The 27,500-nt window shown below is 43.3% G+C and overlaps 1 protein-coding gene and 1 long non-coding RNA gene across 4 annotated transcripts in view; both read left to right on the top strand.

The window, feature by feature from the left end:
* The window catches only part of LOC147018699 (uncharacterized), a 14,039-nt gene extending 5,770 nt beyond the window's left edge, over positions 1 to 8,269 (top strand). For both annotated transcript variants that reach the window (XR_015062810.1, XR_015062809.1), the window contains exons 2-3: positions 3,488 to 3,701; positions 7,961 to 8,269. This is a non-coding gene — a long non-coding RNA (uncharacterized LOC147018699). The remainder of the gene's footprint in view (positions 1 to 3,487; positions 3,702 to 7,960) is intronic.
* Positions 8,270 to 21,409: 13,140 nt separating this feature from the next.
* FAT4 (FAT atypical cadherin 4) overlaps positions 21,410 to 27,500 on the top strand; it is a 359,998-nt gene continuing 353,907 nt past the window's right edge. Inside the window, exons 1-2 of one of the 2 annotated variants that reach the window (XM_085898643.1) lie at positions 21,410 to 22,987; positions 27,282 to 27,500. The exon at positions 27,282 to 27,500 is cut by the window's right edge and continues 184 nt beyond it. In XM_085898643.1, the coding sequence (XP_085754769.1) occupies positions 22,283 to 22,987; positions 27,282 to 27,500 (924 nt within the window). In that variant the 5' untranslated portion in view covers positions 21,410 to 22,282. The remainder of the gene's footprint in view (positions 22,988 to 27,281) is intronic. The other variant, XM_085898642.1, reaches the window with a different exon arrangement.

Genomic DNA, 27,500 nt, shown 5'->3' on the forward strand with positions numbered 1-27,500 from the left:
GCCGGTACGTTCCTTGGCAGTTACGCTCAGCTGCATCTGATCCGGTCGGGTGACCCAGATTGGACAAGGCATACTGAGGGCGTGTCCCCCGGTAATTTAGGTAACCGGTTAACATTAGATGGTGGACCCTACGTGACGTGGTTGAATTATATTATTGACATTCACGGTCGATTAGCGACCTGCCGCGTCATGGAGTTACCCGCGTGTGACGGCCTGCCATTTCAGAGTCTGGTGGGAACCCGAGGTAGCCTTCCCCACCTCGTGGTCTTCTCGCCCCGACCCTGGGTCCGTAACAATTTTGGTGTCTGGAGCGGGATTTAAACCTGGGGAGTGCTTAACGCACCCCCACCATTAAGAGCAGGTTCGGATATAAATTTTATTTAATTATTTGTGCGGACCAAGACGAGCTGGTTCAGGTGGGTTTTGAAACAACATTATTGGAGGAATCCATTGCTCAGGACGACAGTTTTGAGGGAGATCGTTCCCTGCAGCCATACCCAGAGGTAACGGTCAGGGCAACCACGCCAACCACAATGCTTGGGGATCCCCATCATCAAATTGCCCTCACGGAGGACCGAGCGAGTCGAATGGGAGCCACACTCAACAGTAGTAGATCGGCTTCGCTAAAGCCACTAGATATGAACCATTTTATGGAAATGACTCGTCTGAAAGGTGAAATCAAAGTGGATATTCAAACACTGAAGGTGGATCAGGAGGAGCTGAAGGCAGAGATGCAAATCATGAACCGGAATTTCACAAATGAAATCAGGACAGTGCGTAAGGAAATGACCAGGTTGAAGGAGAATGTGGAAAGTGTTTGAACTGCGATGAAGACGGGTAAGGAAGAAGTGACAAATAAAATAATGGCGGTTAAGAGAGAAATATATAAACTCGGATAGGTAGAGACGAAAAAACATGAAATTGGGGCCGTAAAGGATGAATTAACAGAGACACAAAGATATATCGACCGGGTGAAGGATGAATTACATCAAGTAAAAGAGGAGCAAACACAAATAGAAGAAGAGGTGAAGGACATTAAGATTGAGCTTGTTGAATATCTTGAGACCTGATGTAAGGGTCAGTATAACCTCCTTCAGGAACAAAGGGAGAGAATATGCTCCCTCGAAGCAGACTGCGACCAGGTGAGTCCAATGAAGGTAAGTCTGTGCGAGGTAGAGCGGGCGCATGATGTGAAAGGGTACATGCCGAGTTTTTTTGGGGGGGGAGGGTAGAAGTCCCGGAGTCTCTTGGGCTGATACAAGCCCCCAGTATGATTGTGTCAGAATGTGTGCAGGGTGTGAGTAACATGGCATGGGAGAGTGCGGGGCACACATCGACCCAGACGGGGGTAGCGGTTAGTGAGATGGATGGGAGGGGCAGGCCTAATTGACAGCCTCACTTTTGTCGTCCGGAATCCTCTGGTAAAGTTTGACAAAGATAGCTGAAAGCATTCGCGAGTTATCTCACTCACCGACAAACATACATACGAATGAGACAGACTGACATACTATATATGATGAGAATTTTCAATTTTAGTCATAACAAACGGACTCCGTTTATATATATATATATATATATATATATATATATATATATATATATATATATATATATATATATATATATATATATATATATATATATATATATATATATATATATATATATATATATATATATGTATAGTGTTACGGCTGCGGAAATTTGCCATACACCATAAAGGTTCCTTACATTAGCTATGCCGGTAAGTGAGTGTTCAGATAGGTCCCCACCGTTGTTTAAATGGAATTATCCGTGTTCACAGGGCTGCGACTCTTTGAGATAGCCGTTTTTCTTTTTCTTTTGTTATTTTGAACAAACCTCCACGCAAACAACAAGCCGCGTTGAAAACCGTCGAACGCAAAAGGAAACCAGAGGAGTTCCGATGGGCGCGCGGATTTTTCCCGCCTGTTTCTCCGAGGAGTGTGACGGAGGCGGGGTGGGGTGACTCGCCCCCGATTGGTCGACGCGCGGGGTAACGTGGTCGAAATGAGGAACGCCCCTTTTTGGGAACCTTCTCGAAAAAGGTGGAGCCGAAAACGCGGAGGAGCGAAAGGCGGACTGCGCGCGAGGCTCACTCTCTCTGTCGGGGTCGTGTTGGATTCTACTCGCTCTCTTGGTGGACGTCATCCTCTCGCTTCATCTTTGAGCTCTCTCTTGGTGGTCGAGGTCGGGCTTTCTCGTCTTGGCTTTGGGCGACCTGTCGGTGAAAGCGCGGGCCGGTGGTGAGTCCAGGCAATGCCTCGGAGACGCAGACGGGAGGCGCAGCCCTGCCGGCTGTGTGGTGCGAATCTGCGCGTCTGGCGAGGGACGTCGGAGAGAACTCACCGACTACCGCAAAGGCCCGAGAGCGGGCGCGGCTACGCTAGTTGCCGTGGGAACAAGGCGTCGCGACCTGCCCACCGTCACACCTCGAGGGGGCAGGGAACCAGCACGGTCTCGCGGGCCTTTTTGGTCATCCACGACCCACGACCATAAAGGTTTACGAACCCCTTCTACCTCCCTGCCTATGGGGAGGGTTTTCCCGTTGTTTTTGTATGCATGCTGTGGCGCCGTGTCCTGTTAAGTAACAACTGTTAAGTGCATGTACATTCTCATCGTAGTCAGTTGTATTGCTTTCTATTTGCCTTGTTTCTGTATATTGCATGACTGCCTTGACTGTGTACGTGTTGTTGTAAATAAATTTCCTTGTGTGAAATGTATCCGGTTCGTCGTGTCCTCCTTTCACCCCATTGAAATTCCATCTTGCATCGTGGAATGAGTAGTGGGTTTTAAACACCCGATAAATAATCTGAACCGTCGAGGTCGGCGATAACACAGCTCGGTTATCCCTGTGGCACAGAACGAACCGCTTAAGCGGTTCGTGTCCTAAGCCAACCTGCAGCGTGGTGCAACCCCTCGGTAGGTTACCCGCGCGGGTATTTAGGTATATCGACATTCGGCGATTCACCCTATTTCACATGGGTAGAATGTGGACTGGGTTGTGGTGAGGTTAAACCCCCACCCGTGACTGGCTCCTGGTGGTAGTTCCAGGAGGGTCACGACTGAATTGTCTGTCTGGTGGGCGACGTGGCTGCCATTAGAGGTACGCGGCCGATCGCACGCCAGGCGGGCCAGAATTTGTAACAATATCTATATATATATATATATATATATATATATATATATATATATATATATATATATGTATATATATGTATATATATATATATATATGTATGTATATATATGTATATATATATATATGTATATATGTATATATATGTATATATATATATATATATGTATATATATATATATGTATGTATATATATATATATATATATATATATATATATATGTATATATGTATATATGTATATATATATGTATATATATATATATATATATTGCTGTCAAAGGTGCTTTGTTCTCACAGTTCCTCACAGCTGGTGATGGTTCCTTACAGCTCGTGACCGCTGGTGGCAGTTGGACCCTTCCTACTGGTTCTGCTTGGTACCTGCTCTTGGCATCTCTGGTTCCTGTGGGTGATGATGTGACGTCGATTGGTGTTCGAGCCTATTTGCGGGTGGGTGCATGGTGAGGCAGGGTGCTGGCAGCGTACCAAGGCACACTCACACATTTTGGGGCATTTTATTGGACGCACGACGACTTCTGCCTTGGTAAGCTGAGACCGGATTTCTTTCCCCCCTGAATAATCTGTTGGGTACCCTTGTCTCGTGTTTAATTGTTAAGTAAGGCCTAAGTCACATTTGCTCTACGGCGAGGATACGGCGGCCGTACGCTCTCTGAATTGACAGAAACATGTGGCGGCCACAGAGTTTTTGCGGTGGCCTCAGGGTGGCCCTATGCCGTTTGGCTATATTTTACAGGCCGTCGGGGTCGCCGTGGAATTATAGCGCGGAGTTATAACTTTTTTCATTTCTACGTTTGCCGTAGCAATTCGACAAGCCGAAACAAAAGAACTGGTTAAAAAATATATATAATAAAATAACCCACTCGTTACCGTCCGTCTGGCCGCACGCTCGCCTTAGGGCCCCCCTGCGGTCGCCTTGCGGGCACCTTGCATCTGCCTTGAAAATTCTATAGCCGCCGCAGGAACGCCCTAAGGTCACCGTGCGACATCAAATCAAAGACCGTACGGCACCCCCACGTTTTCGGCGCGTAATCTCCCGCTTCGTGGCACTTCGTGCCGCTAAGCATCGATCTAGAGAAGGGGGTGCGACCGACGGGCGTGAAGGAAGGACTTTGGGTGGAGTCAGAAGCCAGTAGGTGGAGGAAGGCGGAATCCAGAGCAGTGGGTTGAGAAAGGCGGACAGAATCAGGTGGGTGGGTGGAGCCAGCGACGAGGCGGTGAAGAAGGCAGAGTCAGCAGAAGAGGAAGGCTGAGCAGGAAAGATGACGATAGCTCCACAACCCGTCCTTTTATAGACCCTGTGGTGTGGGCGGGGGTGATGACCCAAAGCGATGTCGTCACCCGAGTAGGGTGCTCTGGTTGGGCCCCGGCCAGCACACGGCCTAGCCATGATGGCTGGAAGCGGCTTTACTTTACTTCCGGCCAGATGGTTTGAAGCTGCAGAATCGTCTTGCTCCGAGCACTGTGACACAAATCGCCCTGCACTGAACTCCCGGGCCGTCCACGGCGACTGGCTGTCAGCGCTGGTCAATGCACTGCCTGTCTGTAAGACATGCAGCCCGAGCCGTACACCGCGCCTCTGCCTCGCTGCAGCCTCACCGGGCAGAGAGGCGAGAGGACGTTCGCCGTCTGCGGGAGACACCCGTGGCCACGGTGGTCACCAAAAACCGACGGTAAGATGCTCTGGTAAACACATGCGCAGACCCGAAGAAGATGTGTGCCATTTGTGCCCTGCTCTGCGTACGATAATAAATTACCCCGGAGCTGCGCGTGGGTCTGCCGCCATTGAGCATGCGGTCATTTATCAAAAGCGGTGATGTGCGCGGTGTCAGCCCTGATCTGTATCAGGAATTGTGGGAAAAGATTGGACATAATAATTCGATTTAGGTTTTTGGTTGAAGAACACAGCGAAGGGTTTTAGGGACGTTTTCGGGACACTCAGAAATAGGTTGAAAAGAGTGCGCCGCATGCGTACTGTAAGTTGTTCGCATTTGGTGTATTGTTCCTTCTATTTCCTCAGCACGGCATTCCTGCAACGCACCGTCATGTTGGTTTATCCTTCCTATCTCTTCTGCCCAATGGGAGGAAATCACCGCTATGCTGCACATGTTCCGTGCAGCATGGGCGCTTGGTGTTTTGTTCCTTTTGGTCTTCGGTGAGGACCCCTTTTCACAGCGAAGGGCACGCGACCGTGATTTTTACAGATGGGTGTCCGAGCGCAGCGTCTGCTGGCCCTCGCGAGGACTCATTGCTTGGAATTACTTCAGGAATAGAGAAAAAAAGAATAGGAATGAGTTGAGAGATTTAATCAAACATAACTCTAAGATTCACACAATGCACTTGTCCCTTTTGTCCCATTAGAGAAGAAGGAAGGGACTATTTGCACGTACATTAATGAAATAACTATCTACCATCTGGGTCCACTGTATATTGGATGCCAATAGTGTCGGAGAGACGCGGTTTCCATAACCGCAACAATATATATATATATATATATATATATATATATATATATATATATATATGTATGTATGTATGTATATATAAAATCTGTGTATATGTATAGAATAAGATTGGGGTGGTTGGGATTATACATTTTAAAAATCTGAGCAAATCTGCTAATTTAAGTAATAAGCAAGAGCAGATCTGATCTCAAGTGACATTTTGCTCGCTTCATTGTGACCTTTCTCTGACCAATACACCCAAAGACTTGGCACGGGTTCCGCTTTTATTACCTCCGCCACCGAAGGTGAAGGAGGTTGTTTTCACCCCTTTCTGTCTGTTTGTCTCTCTGTTTGTGTACAGGATATCTCAAAAAGTTTGAATGGATCTGGTTGAAATTTTGTGGACAGGTTCAGTGTGTGACATGGATGAACCAAATAGATTTTGGTGAAGATCCGGACCCAACTTCCAGAATTCTTTTCGTGATTCTTCACCATTGAGCGATAGTGCCAAAAACGATATAGAGCATGATATCTCAAAAGGTTGTGGACGGATTCAGATGAAAGTCGGTGCACACGCTGGGTGTGTGACAAGGAAGAATTGATTCAATTATGGTAAAGATCCGGATCCCGATCTGATCATTTTTCAAGTGATTCTTCACCATTGAGAGATCGGGCCAAAAATGATATATAGCACAATTCCTCAAAAAGTTGTGGACAGATTCGGACGAAACTTGGTGGACAGGTTGGGTGTGTCACAATGACGAATTGATTCGATTTTGATGAAAGATCCGAATCTGGATACAGATACGAGAATTATTTAATTTTTAACGTGATTCTTCACCATTGAAAGTTCAGGCCAAAAACGGTATAGTATTGTATAGCATGATATTTCAAAAATGTATTGAGCTCGATATGTTTTCATGGATCAGGCATTATGTAGCAGAGGTATGAGCTCCACCGAGTGCCCTTCTAGTTCCAGATTTAATCATGCATTTTGAGTGGGCCAAGAGGATTGCGGAAGGGAGAATGGACGTGGATTATAAGATGCGGTTGGGACACCCATCGGTTGCCAAAACAGACGAAAATGTTGAAAGGGTGAGTGTTTTTGGTGAGAACATGTTCAGATAGGAAATCGTGATCTGTTGAACAAAATAATCACAGGTCATGAGACCTGGGTCTCCCATTATGACTCAGAAATGAAACACCAGAGTTTGCAATGGAAAACACCCTCATCTCCAAGACAAAAAACAACAACTTCGTTTCTCAAAGTCCAAAGTCAAAACGATGCTGATTTGTTTTCGACATTAAAAGGGATTGTCCACAAGGTGTTTGTTCCTCCAGAGCAAACAATGAACCAATCATTTTACTGTGAAGTTTTGGCAAATTGAGAAAACATTTTTTGCAAGTCAGATCAGGGCTTCTGCCAAAAAAGTGGATTCTCCATCATGACAATACTTCCGCAACACGGCCCTCTCTGTGAGGAAATCCATGGTAGACAAATAAATCACTGTGCTCGAACATCCTACCCTCCAGACTTGGCGTCATGCAATTCTTTCTTCTTTCCAAGATTGAAAATTTCAATGAAAGGAAGTCATTTTGCATCAATTGAAAAATTCCAGAGATCTGTGACAAATGAGCGAAATGGCCTTTCAGACAACAAATTCCAAGGGTGCTTTGAAGCATGGCAGTGACGTTTTCAAGCGTGTATAGACTCCCAGGGAGATTACTATGAAGGCGACCAGTAAACATAATTGGTATGTTTACAAAAAATTTTTTTTTGCTTTAATCCTGGAACTTTATTGTCAGACTTCGAATATACTTAGTCCTTGCAGGGCTCCGGACTGTGGTCTCATGCATGGACCACCATAACGGGGCAGTTCTTAATAACCAGAGCCAATGAGATTTGTCGGCGGTGCCTTGGCAGCCAATCAGTGGTGTTTTCTGCATGGAAGCCTCTTTAAAACTCCACCAAACTGAGCCAGAAAGCCTGTTTACGGAGCTCGAAATCAAAATTCGTGCTGGAATTTGGGGCTGCAATAAGATCATGGTGGCATCATAATACATTTTTGGGTTGGTGTTTGCACTTTTCCTTTTCCACAACATAATTATATCTTTTATCGCCCTCTGCTCATTTCTTTTTCTGCAAGACCTCCTATGTAAGTTTATTGGTCTATGGGGTTGGGGTTTGAATGGAATGGTCGAGTATTACGTTCAGACAAGAAATGGTCAGTATTTAATGTATGAATTTAACAATATATTGATAAATGATGTCTGATTCGAGCTCACATGGTCTTGAGGGTAAACCATGATTTCTTCTTGACTTTGTTTTACCTCTGATTAGTTGTGGACTGTCTTGTGGAGACCAGACAGCTGAGAGACTGTTGCTGACACTCTCTGGTGAGGTTACTACTGCTGCAAGTGAGCAAGAGACTACTGACTATTGCTTCTGAATCTGGCACAGACAACAAGTCGAGTATAAGGTGGGGCAAGATTTTCGAAACCTCCTCATCTTGTAAACCTCCTCGGCCCTTGTATGTTCAGTTTCCTGGATGTCCACACCAGAGCGTTATCTGGCTGACAGTATAGCAGGTAATTTGGAATGAAAAATAGTATGCTGTATGCTGAATCAAAGAACCAATTGCAATTAATATCTACAGGGAGACAAAGGGGTGCGTCTGCACATTTATTGTACACTGTGGAACTGCTACTTCAACTTCTTTGAATAAATTCCGAGCTTTCCTCAAATCTTGTGCATTTCAGAAGTTTCTGAATTAAACAACGGTGTCTTGACCATTACTGAAATGCCTTTCCGTTCCACACAACTTTAAATTCTCAATCAGCTGGTGATTGAAAAAATTACACCCCTTCCAACAAAGATCAAGACCTTTACAAAAGTGTTGTGTATTTTCCTGGTCAATTTCCTGTCCATACTCTGTCTTTGAATAGTCTGTGGCTTCCGCAACTACTGTTCTCTGGCTTTTTATACTTTTCAAAGATCAGTGACATGTCTAGTGTGGCCCTGACTGCCAACTCGTGAGTATGTTTGCCAGTAGGGGGTGGTGTTTCATGGTCTAACTTGAGAAAAGCGGTGTCCAGAATAATAATTATAATAGTTGCAAGCAAATATCAAGGCTTCCAAGTACCTGGGGTAGAAAGAAGGAACCACGAGACCACTTCCTCTTTTGCAATTTTTCAAAAGACAAAAGTATGAAGACATACATGTTTTTCTTATAGAAATTGGTATTGTCTTGGTTGCTGTGGACACCCTCTTGGTTGCCAAGGAAAGATTTACTGAATATGGTCAAAAATGTTCAATTGAAAAATCACTGTCACTGATAATTACTCAGAGTCTGGCCAAAAATAAAATGAATTGTTGTGAAAAACACCAATATTCGTCCAATTTTCTCACCTCTTGCTGAAACTGAAACTCAAACCATCTTAATGACTACAAGAAATAAAATGAGATGGTGAATTAGAGTTAAGATGTAGCCGTGAGGGAGTCTGAATGGACTTTATATTACAGGCCTTAATTTCACTTGGAATTCATTGTTGTCTAAAAACACAAATTTTCATCCCGTTTTTTGCATCTGAAACTTACACCATCTTAGCGACTACAAAAAAACCAATGTCACCCCCAGGGTGACCCGTATCTTGCCAAAAGGTGACCACATGTGACTTCTTTAAGGTCACACTGAGGTGAACAGAGCTGCTATCCACCAGGAGCGACTCCTTGAGGAATATCTGCCTACGAGAGATTCCGATGAGAATCGTTCTACAGAGTAACCATGAAAAATATGTGTTTGCCTCATAACGTCACCAAATGACGTCATAATGTCTCAAGCTTGACATATCTAGAAAGCACTCATCGAGGTGTTCAATTTGAGGTACTACACGATATGGTTCCTAAAACTTGAAAATTTGACCTTGGGGTCAAATATGTTTGACCTCAGGCGCTAACCATGAGGGTCAAGGCCAATCGCCACCAAAAACTAATCAGCTGAGCGCCAGACCATATACTACATCCCCATAAATTTTGGAGACTATTAGATTAAAATTACTCAAAAAATAAGGGTTTCGTCGACTCCCCTGATTTGCGACAGTGACCTTGACCTTTGACCTTGACCTTCAAAATTTTATGCGCTGAAAGGGACCTCTATAGGCCTCTGATATGCGAAGTTACAAAAATTTCCAATTATAACTGTGCTCTGCAGAGTGATTTATACGTGATTACAGACAAAAAAAACAAAACAAAACAAAAAAACATATGAAGGTCAAGGCCAATCGCCACCAAAAATTAATCAGCTGAGCACCAGACCATGAACTATATTCCCATGAAGTTTGAAGACGATCCGATCAAAATTACTCAAAAAATAAGGGTTTTGTCGACTCCCCTGATTTGCGACAAAGTGACCTTGACCTTTGACCTTGACCTTCAAAATTTTATGCACTGAAAGGGACCTCTATAGGCCTCTGATATGCGAAGTTACAAAAATTTCCAATGATAACTGCGCTCTGCAGAATTTTTTATACGTGATTACAGACAAACAAAAAAAAACATACAAGCTGACTTACATATCTTGCAAAAACTTCGTTTTGGCAAGATAATAATGTTTTAATATGTTATTATCTTAGCCTTTATATACCAGTTGAGTTATAACCTGTGTATACCAGTTTAGCTTAATATGGAATAGGCAAAGCCTAGAAGCGAACGTAGAATTCTTCTTACATTCACTTCTGGCTTTACCTATAACTTGTTCACAACTGTATACTTGCCAACTATACCGTGGTACGTGTAAGCGCTGCACAGCTGATGATTTTGACGCAATTTCCGGTTACTTCAGCCTGGATTCGGGATCAGCGATCAAATAATGTAAATCACGATTAAAAATTATTTTTGATGATGCGGGAGACATCTTTACTAAATAAAAACTTCCTGTCATGAAAAAAATCACTTTCGGAAGTATAAAATTAACTTTGGGGAAAAGATAATTGAATGAATAAATAAATAAACACTTCCGGTCATGAAGAAAAGAAATTAAAAGTTCCGGAAAGAGTTTCAAAATCACTCCCGGTAATGTTAAATACTAAATAAACACTTCCTGTCATGAAAAAAATCACCTTCGGAAGTATAAAATTAACTTTGGGAAAAAAGTAATTGAATAAATAAACACTACCGGTCATGATCTCCCGGTACGCATCATTCCCCATGACAAAAACCGGAAGCAAAAGGGTCATAGCCGACGACACGGATTCCAAATTGCCAGGGTTTTGTGTTGTTGTTGTTGTTGTTGTTGTTTCCTATTCTCTCATGTGCATGCGTTGAGTATGAAGCTCACTACGTTCGCTATAACTTTGACATACCAGTTTAGTTTATAACCTTTACATTCCAGCATAGTTTATAACTATCATTTACCAGTTTAGTTTACATCCTTACCATACCAGTTTAGTTTATAACCTTTACTGGCAGGTGGATCCGGCATTGCGGGCAATGTCGAGTCCCTCTTCCCACCACACCATTTCCACTCCCTCTTCCCACCCCACCCCTTGAGGGACGAATTCATTGATACAGCTGAAATAATGATATATATGTGTATATATATATGTTTATATATATGTTTATATATATATATATATATTTATTTATATATATATATATATATATATATATATATATATATATAAATATATATGTTTATCCTCATCGTGCGCCTGTAATCCGGCTACTCGGAGGCTTGGGTTGGAGGATCGCTTGAGGACGGGGGCTCTGCACTGGGCAGGGTGTAGAGCAGCCCGGAATCATGGCGAAACCCAAATCCTGATCCCTGTGTCGTAAGAGGCGACCAGGGTTGCGTCAGGAAGGGCATCCGGCGTAAAACCTGTGCCAAATCAGTATGCGGATCATAATGGATGATCCGCTGTGGCGACCCCTAACGGGAGCAGCCGAAAGATGAACAACAACATATGTTTATCCTCATCACCATGTCATGAATCTGGGCCATGTTCAGTTACCAAGTTCCTTGTAGAGTACTAGCCAAGTGGCTTAAGCACTCAGAAAGCACTCCATTAGAAACCGTTGATAAGGAATGGTCAGATTGGCAAGTGCTGGCTCGCTGCTTGGTAACAGCATACCACTGGACATCTCAACAGCATGCAGTACATACAAAACACCGAAAGGACATTTAAAAAAATTAAAGACTTAAATATTAATCGAGTATTTTTGTTGTAATGAAAACGTACCTTGTTCAGCCCCATACATCCATCCACAGCCACTAACTCAGCTTTATATATTAGACTGGACAACCCGTGAACCCATTGGGTTCCCGTTGTGACAGCGGTTGATGAAAAAAAAAAAAAAAATCATTTCAAGAAAAAAAAACACAGCTCCAGCGAACTATACTGCTGAGGTTGTTTGTATTGATCAAATACTCCCGAAGAGTATTTGACTGAATCGGGAATTGATTTTTTAAATATTTTTTTTCGTTGCCCGATTTGAACGAAACTTGATACTGCACACCGCAAGAGAATGGTAGTAAGGTGGCCCTAAAATTTTTGCACTGTCGTGTACCATTTTAGCTGTATTTCGGAAACATACATACATACATACATACATACATACATACATACAAGATGAGAGTTTTAGTAATATATAGATGAGGTGACAGTGAGACACCTTGTACGAAACTGCCATGTTTTCATATTTCCTACTCCTCTACTCCTGTTAATCTATTCTTTTCTTTTCCCTCTCATAGTAATCAGCAAATAAACTTTCTATCCTCTATCCTGTATCATATAATTTTCCATGAGTTTTAGTATGTTATTAAAAAGCTCCAATAATTAGTGCTTTCCTGCTATTGCAGACATCACTGTGTGATGATGTCATTTGTAGGGACATCATTTTTTATACTTCGCACAGAAGCAAACACGGGATATTTTTGCTTGTAACAGTCATTGCAAATTCTGGTTTGTAAACATTGAGTTATAAGCGACATGTCACTGTCTGGCAGACAGAAAGTAACCACGTTTGACGTCCCACAAAGTTTGTTTTTTTAAAATGAAACATCACTATTTTCTTTCCTCTGCATAATATGAGCATCAATGTACCTTCATTGGGCGATGTATATTAGAGAGCTTCCGTGATCGCTGCAGACAAAACATGCATTGCCTCATTAGAGTTGTAATCAAAATGTACTTTTTGTTTCCTCAAAACAGTATCTTCATGTAATGATAGAAGATGTGTTGTTTAGTCTTCAAATGTGCACGAGGCTTTAAAAACAATCTGAGCGACATGGAGAGAAAAATATGGCAGCAATTTCTGCATGGCTGGAGGGCTTGGCTTGTAGAATGGGCGGTGCTTATGACCCACAGACAAACAGCAGACCGAGACACAAACTCAGCTTTTTATATTAGATATACCACTTTAGTTTATAACGTTTATATATCAGTTTCGTTTATAACCTTTATATACCAGTTTATTTGAGAACCTTTATTTCCCACTTTTGTTCATACCATTAACATACCAAATTAGTTTATAACCTTTAAATACCACTTTAGTTTGTAATGTTTATTTACCATTTTAGGTTATATCCTTAACATGCCAGTTTAGTTTATAACGATGATTTACCACTTTAGTTCATTGTGTATATTTACAAGTTTAGTTCATACCATTAACATACCAGATTAGTTTATAACCTTTTATACCACTTTAGTTTGTAATGCTTATTTGCCATTTTAGGTTATATCCTTAACATGCCAGTTTAGTTTATAACGATGATTTACCACTTTAGTTCATTGTGTATATTTACAAGTTTAGTTCATACCATTAACATACCAGATTAGTTTATAACCTTTATATACCACTTTAGTTCATAATGCTCATTTATCAATTTAGGTTATATCCTTAACATGCCAGTTTAGTTTATAACGATGATTTACCACTTTAGTTCATTGTGTATATTTACAAGTTTGGTTCATACCATTAACATACCAGATTAGTTTATAACCATAAAATACCACTTTAGTTCATAATGATTATTTACCAATTTAGGTTATATCCTTAACATGCCAGTTTAGTTTATAACGATGATTTAACACGTTAGTTCATTGTGTATATTTACAAGTTTAGTTCATACCATGAACATACCAGATTAGTATATAACCTTTATATACCACTTTAGTTCATAATGCTTATTTACCAATTTAGGTTATATCCTTAACATGCCAGTTTAGTTTATAACGATGATTTACCACTTTAGTTCACTGTGAATATTTACAAGTTTAGTTCATACCATTAACATACCAGATTAGTTTATAACCTTTATATACCACTTTAGTTCATAATGCTTATTTACCAATTTAGGTTATATCCTTAACATGCCAGTTTAGTTTATAATGATGATTTACCACTTTAGTTCATTGTGTATATTTACAAGTTTGGTTCATACCATTAACATACCAGATTAGTTTATAACCTTTGTATACCACTTTAGTTTGTAATGCTTATTTACCATTTTAGGTTATATCCTTAACATGCCAGTTTAGTTTAAAACGATGATTTACCACTTTAGTTCATACCATTAACATACCAGATTAGTTTATAACCTTTATATACCACTTTAGTTCATAATGCTTATTTATCAATTTAGGTTATATATTTAACATGCCAGTTTAGTTTATAACGATGATTTACCACTTTAGTTCATTGTGTATATTTACAAGATTAGTTCATACCATTAACATACCAGATTAGTATATAACCTTTATATAACACTTTAGTTCATACTGCTTATTTACCAATTTAGGTTATATCCTTAACATGCCAGTTTAGTTTATAACGATGATTTACCACTTTAGTTCACTGTGAATATTTACAAGTTTAGTTCATACCATTAACATACCAGATTAGTTTATAACCTTTATATACCACTTTAGTTCATAATGCTTATTTTCCAATTTAGGTTATATCCTTAACATGCCAGTTTAGTTTATAACGATGATTTACCACTTTAGTTCACTGTGAATATTTACAAGTTTAGTTCATACCATTAACATACCAGTTTAGTTTATAACCTTTGTATACCACTTTAGTTCATAATGCTTATTTGCCAATTGAGGTTTTATCCTTAACATGCCAGTTTAGTTTATAACGATGATTTACCACTTTAGTTCATTGTGTATATTTACAAGTTTAGTTCATACCATTAACATACCAGTTTAGTTTATAACCTTCAGCTACCACTTTTGTTCATAATGTTTATTTAACAGTTTAGTTTATAAACTTCATATGCCAGAATAGTTTATAACTTCATATACCAGAATAGTTTATAAACTTCATATACCAGTATAGTTTATAACTTTCATATACCCAGGGGTGTACCTCGAGTATTTGGCACCCAAGGCGTACTCTTCCTTTGGCACCCTCTCCCCCCCCCCAATTTTTTTTTTGAGAATTAAATACACAGAAAACATTTATCATGTTTACAAGTAGAATTTCAAGCAGATTCCAGTACTGTACCTGTCGTAAGCAAATTGGAAATAAGAAAAATACAGCACATAAAAATTTTAGCAAACATGTAATACTGCTTGGCATTGATGTAACAAAAACACATCTTCAACCACATAGAAAACATCACCAGGAAGAATTTTCAAAAAGGTAACAGAAAATCCATTGTCAAGGAATGCATGTGGATTGCACGACGTCATTTCCGTGGCGATGTTTTTCCTCCCCATTAATCATTTAATGGAGGAGATTAACTTTTCAGTAGGCCTGAGAATACAGTACAGTAATGTAATTAACTTTTCAGAATGAAAGGGTTGCCCCATAAAGCACATTGAGCTATCATTGTGGCGAGACGTGTATGCAAATGAGTTTAAACTGACGTCAACCCACAGAATGAATCATGACCTTTTGTACAATGCCTAATGCCCTGATAACTTATGAAAGCTTGCTTCTAATTGGTGGAGAAAGCTGATGACAGTAAAAGCATGTCTGGGATCGTGCTTTATATATTGTCGCGGCACTAGCGGTCCAGGTTATTCCCTCCGAACCAATTAGTGGTGACGGGCGGTCCATATCACCAACCTGTATCCGTACAGTCGGGCGGTTTTTCCTTATTAGTAGGCAGACACGTTGATCCTCGGAGATTATCATGCATGCGGGAAGGGCATGGGGCAGTGGCGATGTGACAGGGTCAGAGAAATGGATGCACAGCACAGGGGGATTTATACTCGAACCCCACAACAGATACACCAACATAGCCACTCAAAACGAGCATATTTAATGAAATAGACAAATATTTACAAAGGACAATAATCAGAATATAACAATGCATGAGGTAAATTAAAGTCTAAGTTGAGGCACCTCTACACACAGACTTAAATACAAACAAGGGGAAACAAAAGAAAAGAAAACCCTTCCTATATTCCAGCACTTAGCTTGGCCCAGAGATGGTCTTTGTGGAACTTGGAATCGAGGCACTTCAATTTGCGCATGGAGACCTGCGCAAAATGACGCCGTCGCTCTCTCACAGCAGGAACATTCGTAAGGCAATTTGTGAGTGGTATTCAACACCAAGGCTCAGAGACCCCGTGCAGCTGCTTCATGCATCGATCGTCCTCACCGACCCTCTGTCTGATATACACGAGGCTCCGAGGCCTGTCGCATACGATCAGCCAATAGGCGATTGTCAGCGTCTCACTTCACCACATGAGCCAAATCGCCTCAACACAAATACGAGAATCATGCCGTCTTCTTTATTCGTCAAAGGAAAGCCAGCCGTAAAGCCCTGTTCTTACATGCCATCTCCAAACTACGTTCTCTCTCGACCTTCTGTGTCCCTCACTCCACACTCGTACCTTCCTCCTCTCAACTATAACTCTGAATGACGTCACACCGAATCCCCGTTTCCTCCTCTGGGGCATGGCTTGCTCGCACAAAACCAGGGAAGGCGAGGCCTCTGCTTGCTCGGCACGTTTGGTTAGTTTCTGATGTCACGCCCATCAATCATCAGCCTTGGGGGTGTGACGTCACCCACCATCACCCTTGGAGGTGGGGCTCCTGCCTGCTCGGCATGTTTAGCTCGCTTGTAAATGCAAAAACGTAGGAATAGGTTACAGGGGAGCAATCACATACTGGGGGAATTTATTCTTAATCCCAATCTAATTAATACCGCACGACCCCCGTGTGGTGACAGGTCTGGTCAGGTATGGGAGCATGCGCCACAGCAGTGCATCACTGCATCCACTTTCCGCCGGTACTCCAGAGGCCTCCGTCTGGCCATCCCCCAGGCAGATGCCTGGCCCATCCCCATCTCCTTGAGATGCCGATCAACCTGCTGCAACCATGAGGCATGTGGTCGGCCCATTGGCCTCCTCCACTCATGAGACTCCCTCGCTGAGAGAATCTGGTGAGCAGGATCAGCGTCAGAAAAACGAGCCACATGTCCATACAGCCGCAGCTGACGCTCACGGACTATGCAGGTAACAAATCTAATTTGAATCTCTCTCAGCAACCGCTCGTTGGACACAAAGTCTTACCCGGAAGAGACCTGGTACCAAAGGAATTAAGTCTCCATCTCAGATCATTGGTCAGAGTCCAAGTCTCGCATCCATAGAGCAAGACTGGAAGCATCAAGGACCTGAAGACTCGGACTTTCGTCCTCCTGCACAGGTACCGGCAGCGCCACACCCTATTATCCAGTAAATCCATGACTCCCCAGGCCCGACCCAGACGTTGATTGACCTCTGACTCACAGCCGGCAGAGACATGAATATCACTGCCAAGAAGTGAATCTCTCCACGACCTCAACATCCTCACCACAAACAGGCACAGACAGGACAGTGGCATCCAAGATGTCATTGAAAGCCTGGATCTTAGTTTTGACCCAGGACACATACGTGGTGACGTGTAACACTTAAGCTCACAGTTTCCCTTCTTAATTACAGTGAGATGTCTCCTACATGTCCACGGACCAAAGTTCCAAGTTACTGTCTTTATTATTCGGTAAATAATAATAATATTATAATGTCACTTGCAACTAAAACCATCGTTATATCATCATACTGGTATTTCAACTCTCCCAATGGTAGCCCGCCCCAATTCCCCCGGCTTTCACCCAGGGCGAACCACCCTCCACTTACCCCCCCATAGTACGCCAGTGCATATACCACTTTAGTTCATAATGTTTATTTACCTGTTTAGTTCATAACATTAACACACCAGTTTAGTTTATAACGTTTATTTCGTCGTTTAGTTTAAAACCTTCATATACCAGTTTAGTTGATAACATTTATTGACTAGTTTAGTTCATAACCCTCATCTACCAGATTAGTTTATAATGTTTATTTAACAATTTAGTTTATTACGTTTATTTAGCAGTTTGGTTAAAACCTTTATATACCAGTTTAATTTATAAAAGCCTGGTGTTGGCGCAGTGGTTAGGGCAGCGGCTTGGGATCCAAAAGGTCCTGAGTTCAAGCCCCGTTGGGCCACTGAATTAATACACAAGGGGGTTGACTCAGCCTGTCATCCTTCCGAGGTCGGCGAAATGAGTACCAGTGTACTGGGCTGGTGTATACCCTGGTTAAAATAGGTGTACCATATCCCTGTGTTGTAAGAGGCGATCAGGGTTGCGTCAGGAAGGGCATCCGGCGTAAAACATGTGCCAAATCACTATGCGGATCATACGGATTATCCGCTGTGGCGACCCCTAACGGGAGCAGCCGAAAGAAGAAGATATACCAGTTTAATTTATAATGTTTATTTACCAGTTCGGTTTTTAACGTTTATTTACCAGTTTAGTTTATAACCTTTATATTGCAGTTTAGTTTATAATCTTCATACACCACTTTAGTTTATAAGCTTAACATATCACTTTAGTTTAAAATGTTTATTTACCAGTTTGCTTTATAACTTCTTTATTCCAGTTTAGTTTAGTTTATAACATTAACATACCAGTTTAGTTTATAACCTTTTATATTCCAGTTACTTTAGTTTAAAAAGTTTATTTACCAGTTTAGTTTATAACCTGGTAAATAAACTTTACAAACCAAGTAAATAAATTAGTTTATTGACCAGGTTTCCTTCCCTCTCCCCCAACCTCTCCTTTTCTCCATTTCTTAAATTAATTTTCCTCATTTTGACTTCCCCAACTTCTACTTTATCGACATCATGTAAATAAATAGCCCCTAATTTTGCCGATTTTGTAAAATTTCATATTGATTGTTGAAAATCTATTTGAGCATCGTTTGTCATACAAAACCCATCCTTGGCACACCTGAACTTCTATCCACCCACAAGGAACTTCATCCGCAGCTTGATTAAGTACTGTTCTTTCCTCTGGGCTGGCTCCCCTGCCTCACATCTTACTCAGCTTGATGTTATGGAAACCAAGGCTTTTCACGATCATTGGAATCTGCCACGATGATTCTGAGTCGATAGGTCTATTACTTTGCCATCGCAGACTGGTTGGTTGTCTCTCGGTTTTCTACCCCCTCCTTTCTGGTCTTGCACCCTCTACTCTTTCCATGCTTTGTCTCCCCTCCTCCCCCCCCCCCCAGGTTTCTGCAAGGCACATACAGTGCACTATCAATCCTCATCAACCCAACCGAAACCCAGGACCACTGCTCACCTCCACTCATTCGCTGCTATTTTTTGTCCCACCTTTGAAACAAACTTCCACATTCTCTTCAATCATACTCTTCCCTTCAGGTCTTCAAAACAGCCGTTCACTCCAATATCAGATTGTTCTCAATCCAAAACTATGATTTTTTCTCACCTCATTAGCCCCTCACCCCAATCCCACCTCCATCCAAATTTGCAATGAGTTTCCTTCTGTAACAACCTTGTCCATCGCAGGCATCCTCTCCTGCCCCCCATTCCTCCCCACACCCATTGATTGTCCAAGTCCTCCCTCCATCATGGCATTCAACTCTGCTGTTGGTGTTTTCACCCCCTCTCTCTACTGTTCCTTTTTGCATCCTATTATGTCCTGATCCGTTCGATGTAACAGCTCTTCCATGAGCCTCGACTGTGAAAACAAAAAAAAGTAAAATGAATTACTCAAAATAGTCCAATACATACAAGTAAAAAAACATTTTATATCTTCCAATTAATATGTACAGTACAGTGTGCATATTATTTATATATATATATATATATATATATATATATATATATATATATATATATATATATATATATATATATATATATATATATACTGCATAATATATACATTAGTGATTGTTCGTCGCTCGTAAAACTTTTTGACCACCCATTGTCTGCGAACAACGACGTTTATTCTCTCAAATCGACCTTTTTGGTAGAAAAAACAAGTTAGTTGAAGCAGTAATCCAGTGATGCTTGTAATTGTTCCACTGGAGTCCCGTGGCCGGATTGATCAACAAGTTCGTGTCCTGACTGCATAATAATCAGTGAAAGGAGGAAAATTGGTTTCACGTGATCCTGCGGTGTTTTCACAAAATTTCTCTCCTTTCGACTGAAAAAATCACCTTCGTTTTATCAATCGTTTTGTATGTAAGTAGAGCGAAAGAGGGGTGAGAGAACCCAAACACTGACCCGCTTGTTTGACGACTCAGTGGCAGATTGGGAAAACGTGAAGAATCAAATAAATCCACAAACTATCAAAAACAATAAAAACAAAAGAAACGGCAAAATCGAATCGAAAACTCTTTTCGGTTCGTGCTTTGCACCACGACTGCGTCCACACCTCTCCGAGACGCCCGGTGTGTGTGTGTGTGTGTGTGTGTGTGTGTGTGTGTGTGTGTGTGTGTGTGTGTGTGTGTGTGTGTGTGTGTGTGTGTGTGTGTGTGTGTGTGTGTGTGTGTGTGTGTGTGTGTGTGTGTGTGTGTGTGTCTGTCATATAGATATAGATATAGATATAGATATAGATATATATAATGTGTGCTTTTCAAAACTTCTCTTGCGGGGTGTTTCTGAACCTGCTTGAAAGGTACTCCACCTTGATTCGCGTACCACCGTGCGGTCACACCACCGTGCGGTCAAACCACCGTGCGGTCAAACCACCGTGCGGTCACACCACCATGTGCATTAACGGTGATTTTTCTCGCTTTTCAACCTGAAAAACGACAGAACTTTCCATCAAGTGGCCAGCACGCCCAGCTCGCCCAGCACGCCCAGCTCGCCCAGCACGCCCAGCTCGCCAGCACGCCCAGCTCGCTCAGCATGCCCAGCTCGCCAGCACGCCCAGCTTGCTCAGCTCGCTCAGCACGCTCAGCACGCCCAGCACGCTCAGCACGTTCAGCTCGCTCAGCACGCCCAGCACGCCCGGTGAGGGTTCCCTGCACACTTTCGGCCGATACTGGCGGTATGGTTTGCATTAACTCACTCACGTTATTACAGCTTGGTTCAACTCCTGTTGCGGGCACATATGGTTCTTACAACATGTACAACTAGAAATCAGGCTTTTTATGACACACACACACACACACACACACACACACACACACACACACACACACACACACACACACACACACACACACACACACACACACACACCCACACACACACACACACACACACACACACACACACACACACACACTAGAAAACGCTGAGAATCGATGGTGTTGTCGAGTAGGTGGAGCTTCGTAGAGAAGGGGGCGTGGTTAATAAGAATACCCCAATAGAGGCGGAGCCTAAGCACCACTTCTTGAAGCTCCAGTGGACAATGAGATTTCAAGGCGGTGTTAATTGGAGGCGCGACTCGCGCTGGCCACGCCCATCGCTCGTTGATTGGTCTGGGCATTCGCCCCAATTCTGTGCACTGCAGAGCAAGGGTAATCGAGACCGTGATGTGAGCGAGTGAGGAGTGAAAGAGACAGAGACCAGAGAGAGAGAGAGAGAGAGAATGAGTGATGGCGATGGAGTGAGGGGAGCTGGAGGAGGAAAGGAGAATAGGTTGAGGTTATGAGTTTCCAACGGAAGGTTCTGGCCGTGGGAACACAGCGACGCCACGATCTTACAAAGCACTCGAGGAATCAGGAGGAAGAAGAGTAGCGTGTGGAAACACGGGCTCGGGGAGCGGTGAAGAGTGTGCGAGGAGGACGGACGTGCGGCTATTGTTGTGGGACCGGTGATCCGGCGAGTGCGCGCTGTTCGCGGGGTCTCCTCGGAAGACCTCTCCCCCTCCTTCTCCAGCCCGTTGGAGTCCCTCCACCGGGTCGCTGGGACTTGGAGGCACGCACGTGGAACGCACAACCGTGAATGTGTCTGCTATTTATTTACAAGATTTGTACGACTGACCTTGTACGTTGTACCTGCAGACGTTACCTGTGACTTTGTACACCTATCGGAAGTGGCGGCGTTGCACTGAAGCGCGAGTTCCACTTCGAACACTCCAGACTCTCGCTGGGACTGCTCGCAGGACCACAGACACACACAGACACACACAGACACACACAGACACACACAGACACACACAGACACACACAGACACACACAGACACACACACCAAGTGCATGTGAAGTGACCATTTTGAAGGAGCAACGTCCGAACCGCTCGCTGCCCGTGAATACCGACGGTTTGTGTATCGCGGTACGTGTGTTTACGTTCGCCTTTCACGTGGACTTCAGGACATCGTGCGTGATTTTCTCTTTTTCCCGCCCTTTTAAATTCCCACCATGTGCAGCGTCATGGCCATCGAGCGTACGGTGCTCGTGGTGCTGGTGGTGGCCATCGCGTTGCAGGCATCGGCCGCAGCTCGTCATGTGTTTCGTGTGTCCGAAGAACTACCCGCTGCGATATCGGTCGGTACGGTGGGTGGACGAGCACAGGGTGTTGGGAGCGGTGGAGGTGCCTTCCGTTTCGCAGAAGACCATGAATCGCTTTTCGTCATCGACGCCATTTCGGGGGACATCAGGACCAGTCGACCCATCGACCGAGAGGCGTTGGTCGCAGCCGGAGCGGCCGTGCTTCCTTCAGGTGAAGTCGCCATCGACCTGGTCGTGCTTTCGGCGGCGGCCTCAGCACCACCCATTGAAGTTCGTGTTTACATCACGGACGTCAACGACCATGCACCGGCATTCTCCGAGGATTCGGTTTCTGTGGTGTTCCGCGAGGAGGCGGCCGTCGGTCGACGGGCCTTGCTCGATACGGCTCGGGACCCCGACGCAGGACCGAACTCTGTGGATCACGAGGCGTATGCCATTGTAGAGGGTGATCATGCGGCCTCGTTCCGCCTGGAGGCGACCCTCAGCCCGGGAGGAGAGAGGGCCTTTCTCCACCTTGTGACGACCACGGTGTTGGATCGCGAGATCACCTCAAACTATCGTCTCACGGTTCGAGCCCAGGATGGAGGAAAACCTCCACGCTTTGGCTACATGAAGGTAACGTGCATGGTGGTCACCGTTGAATTAACACCAGGCGGGTTGACTCAGCCTGTCATGCTTCTGAGGTCGGCAAAATGAGTACCAGCTTACTGGTAACAGCATCCTGTGCCGCTGATCCAAACCATCAGCGGCACAGCCGTGCCCCCAGAAAATGATGCAGCCAAGCAGCCACACGCTGCACACAAATGTAATAATAAAATAAAAAAAGGCTGCGTGAGTCATCAATGTGTGTGCCGTCCCTCGGATGGATGTTAAGTCGGGCATCCCATCTGCCGGCATTAGTTGGTGGACGTTAAAAATCTCCCAAAGGATAGGTGAGCTATCACCAGCACCCTGGTCAAAAAAAATTCCCAAATTCCTGTCGTCTTCAGGAAAATCTCAGGCCTGGTCTTCCAGTTCATGAAAGACTTGTGCCAAAAACGTTCCCCTGCCAAGCCCATGAGAAAGTGGGAATAATTGGGGGGGGGGGCGCTGTCAAAGTAGTCCTGGTAATAAAAGACATTATTTATTTTGTCACTTTTATACAAAAACCTTCAATTGCACTTCGTGTTTTATTTCAAAAGATTTTTCTCCACAGTTACACATTTCCATCCATTACATCAACATCTGCCGGTTTTCAATGCCAGGATTTACCAGCTACAGGAAATGCTGGTGATATTTTTGAGGACTGCCGTCATTGTCATGACACAAAAAAGAAACCGCAGCTTTCCTTTCCTAAAAGCAACACCGTTTGGGCTGAGTCTGTTGAGATAACAAAAAATGGTGTTGATATCGTTACCTTTGAAGCAGCAGACCCTCGTTCGCTGCCATAACAGTCTCCTGGCGATCTAATCTCCGTTGCCAAATGCTTCAAGCTCCTCCAGGATGAATGACAACGACCGAATCCTCGCTTGGATTTTAACCTCGGTTCATGGAAAAAGTTACCGATGGATTTTCATCCATGCTTGTTTGTCAGGCATCACGGGACGTTCCCGCTGGAATTTTAAAAACGACAATTCTGGAGATGACGATGGTTCACGAGCAATGTACACGGTTAACCTTTTTAATTTTTTGACATTCGAGGGGACGCCACGGGCAAACTGGCGGGAATCGGGGAAAACGTAAATGATGAAAGTTGTAGTACTCGAAGAGCACTACTTGCATACCAACTTTCATTCGAAACAGTTGAAAACCCTAGGAGCTCGATGCCCAATTTATTGATTTCTTTTGACATTTTCTAAGTTCGTGACCTTGTGACCTTGACCTTGGGAAGAAAATGAAAAATCGAGCTCCGTGGGGCTATGCAGGTGCCATTGGGATAACCAAATACCGAAACCCCTGCCAGATTTGACAAACCCCCTCGGAGAAGATGTAACTTGAAATCGGCTACCCCCTAAAAACACATGTTTTTTGGGCGTGGCTCCGCCCATAATGGGCGCACCACGCCCATTCTCAGGAAAACACAACTAGGTCATGATATAAACCTCCCACCCAAATTTCATCAGCATCGGATCAAAACCCACGGAGCTATGCTCGGGACAAACAGACAGACAGACAGACACACACACACACACACACACACACACACACACATAACGAATATAGTGGTCACTCTGGCTGGCGCTCGTGAACCAATATCGTGATTGTGTCGGTGCATTTAATGATCTCGTTGGGACATCAAGTGCACTTGTCTTGAAGCCAAATGGCAGGAGCCAAAGTATTTATTATTAATTTTTTATTTATTGAGGTTGCTGTGTTTTATATTCACTGTGCATCACTCCTTTACTTGGAAGATATCGTTCAACAATCAGAAGCCGACTTATGAACCCGAGGAATTGATCACAGAGCTGTTTCTATACGTCTATTAATAAATAAATAAATAAATAATAACAATTGCTCCCATACTCCCTTGGGGTGGGATGGAGGCATCGGAGGTGACTACGACCGGGCTTTGAATGATCACGGCTTATAGGACACTCTGGAAAAGGATGCTTCAACAACACCAGCTGCCGCCAAAGAATACTACAGAGCAGGAATTTGGACAACTACCCGGACGTTATGGCCTATATACAAAATGTACCATGGCATCTTTAACGTCCACACGCACACACCAGCACATGGCACGGCTGGTATTACGTCACCTCTGAGAGAGAGGTTATACTCGTTGATGCGTCACCCTTGAATCTCAAAGTTGCAGAGAGTACCTCTGAGCTAACCTGCCAATTCCCATAAGGTTGTTTTGGACCAACATAAATAACTTTTAGGGTTACTTGGTGTCACTTTTCTCTGCATTAACCCTTTCTTAAACACTTTATTCTCATTTTGGACAGATTTGAGGGAGAAAGGATCAAAAATTAATTTTTTTTGGTTTGTACAGTTACCAAAGAGACCAGGCGAACCCAATATGTTTTCCGCAACAAACATTCAAGATCAAAGCATATTTCATTGGATGAAACGTTTGCACTTCTCTTGGCTGCTTATATGTATATATATTTAATATAATCCTATACAAGATTGAAGTTATCACTAAACATGACCAAGGAGGAAGGGTCTACTGAAGAAGAGCACGAAACCATTGTGAGCGTGAGAAGCACCGCTTCTATATCTTAATGGCACCGATCGAGGTTACCGAAGACTAGTAAAGTTGCCAACATGAAGCTCGATAAATATCTTTCCAAGGAAACAACCTTTTTTTTGTTCTATACCTATGTCTTGTCTACAGGTGGTGGACAAAAAATGGAAACACCTTGGTAAATGAGGGACACCAAGCAACGGCGTCTACACAGGTGTGGCTCATGTGTTAAGCAAATAACAAACCAGCATGCTTAGGGTCATGCATAAAAATGGTGCACAGGTCTGTTTGCCTATAATTATGGCTAGCATGGCTGCAAGAGGGAGACCCCCGATTCCCTCATCCACAGAACAGATGTGATCATCCAATGGTTTGATGATGAGCATGACACTGATGTTATCCATATGCCACGGCCTTCTCAGTCACCAGATCTGAACACAAGCGAGTATTTATGGGATATTGTGGAATGATGCCTGTGACGGCGTGTTCCACCTCCATCAAACAGGTGTGAGTTGATCGACGTTCTCTTGGAAGAATGGTGCCGCATCCCTCCTGCAGAATTCCAGATGCTGGTGGACTCTGCCACGGTACATACAGGCCACACGTGGCCGTGGCCCAACGCCATATTAAGTGATTTTACATTGGTGTTTTCAATTTTTTTTGTCCACTACCTGCACATCCTATTTCCTCAACTAGCTTGATGTCATCTCTTGGAGATTTAGCGGTGGAGCCTCATGGGTCTACTTTCATGATTATGCATCTGAAAAAGGTCCGAATGATGTAAGGCGTCATCTCTTTTTGCATAAACGATGCCTGGGTTTGAATCCCGACCCAGCTATAAACTGCCATAGTGGTGTTTCGCATGCAGTGTGTGGCATCAAAGTGTGTACAGTCCTTCAGATGGATATGTTACACTGGGTATCCCATCTGACCACATTGAAGATCCCACTGTCTTTTTTCACATTATCTCCTGAACGAATTAGAAATGCCTGCTCTGACGAACTGCTGGGAAAGCAACGGCCAATCAATAAGCGGACCCAAACCACCCAGCTTAACCAAACTATCCACCATATCCAAACAATGCATCATATCCAAACCACCCATCGTATCCAAACCACCCATCATATCCAAACCACCCATCGTATCCAAACCTCCCATCACATCCAAACCACCCATTGTATCCAAATCACCCATCACATCCAAATCACCCGTCGTATCCAAACCACCCATCACATCCAAATCATCCATCACATCCAAACCACCCATCACATCCAAACCACTCATCACATCCAAATCACCCATCATTTCAAAACCACCCATCGTATGTGCAAACCACCCAGATTAACTGTTGCCCAGAAAGTGCTTCGACAGAACTGATGTTCTGTAAAGAGTAGTGTATGATGGTGATGATGAGTAAGACTTTATTTTTTGATAAATAAATGACAAATATATAAATAGTGAATGAATGAAGGGAAAGGTGAACATTGCATTCATAATGTGATAGAGTTGAGCAACCCTGTGCTGAAATTGTTTGCACACTGTGGGATGTTTAATTACAATTTATATCTCTTTAATTCCATGTCAACAAAAGATTGTTTTTTCACATCTCAATGGCAACATTTTTGAAAAATTTTAATTGTGCCACATGAATGCAAAGTCATGAGAGTATTACTTACCATGTCAAATTTTACACCAATTTTCTTCTTAAAAATTCCTTTACGGTTGAACTCGGTTTTGCAGGTGAACATCAGTGTCTTGGACACGAATGACCATGTCCCGGCTTTTGAGAGATCTCTCTATGAGACCACCGTGCCCGAAGATGTTCCAGTTGGTACGAGTCTTTTTACCATCTCTGCCATTGATCTGGATGCCGATGCCAATGGGCACGTCACCTACATCTTGAGTGATTTCACATCGCCCTTCATGGTGGACGCCCAAGGCGGCATAGTGCGGACGCGT

Source organism: Eptatretus burgeri, chromosome 10 (genome assembly GCF_056783735.1).
Source record: "Eptatretus burgeri isolate ZD-2024b chromosome 10, Ebu_testis_v1, whole genome shotgun sequence".
Taxonomy (NCBI): Eukaryota; Metazoa; Chordata; class Myxini; order Myxiniformes; family Myxinidae; genus Eptatretus; species Eptatretus burgeri.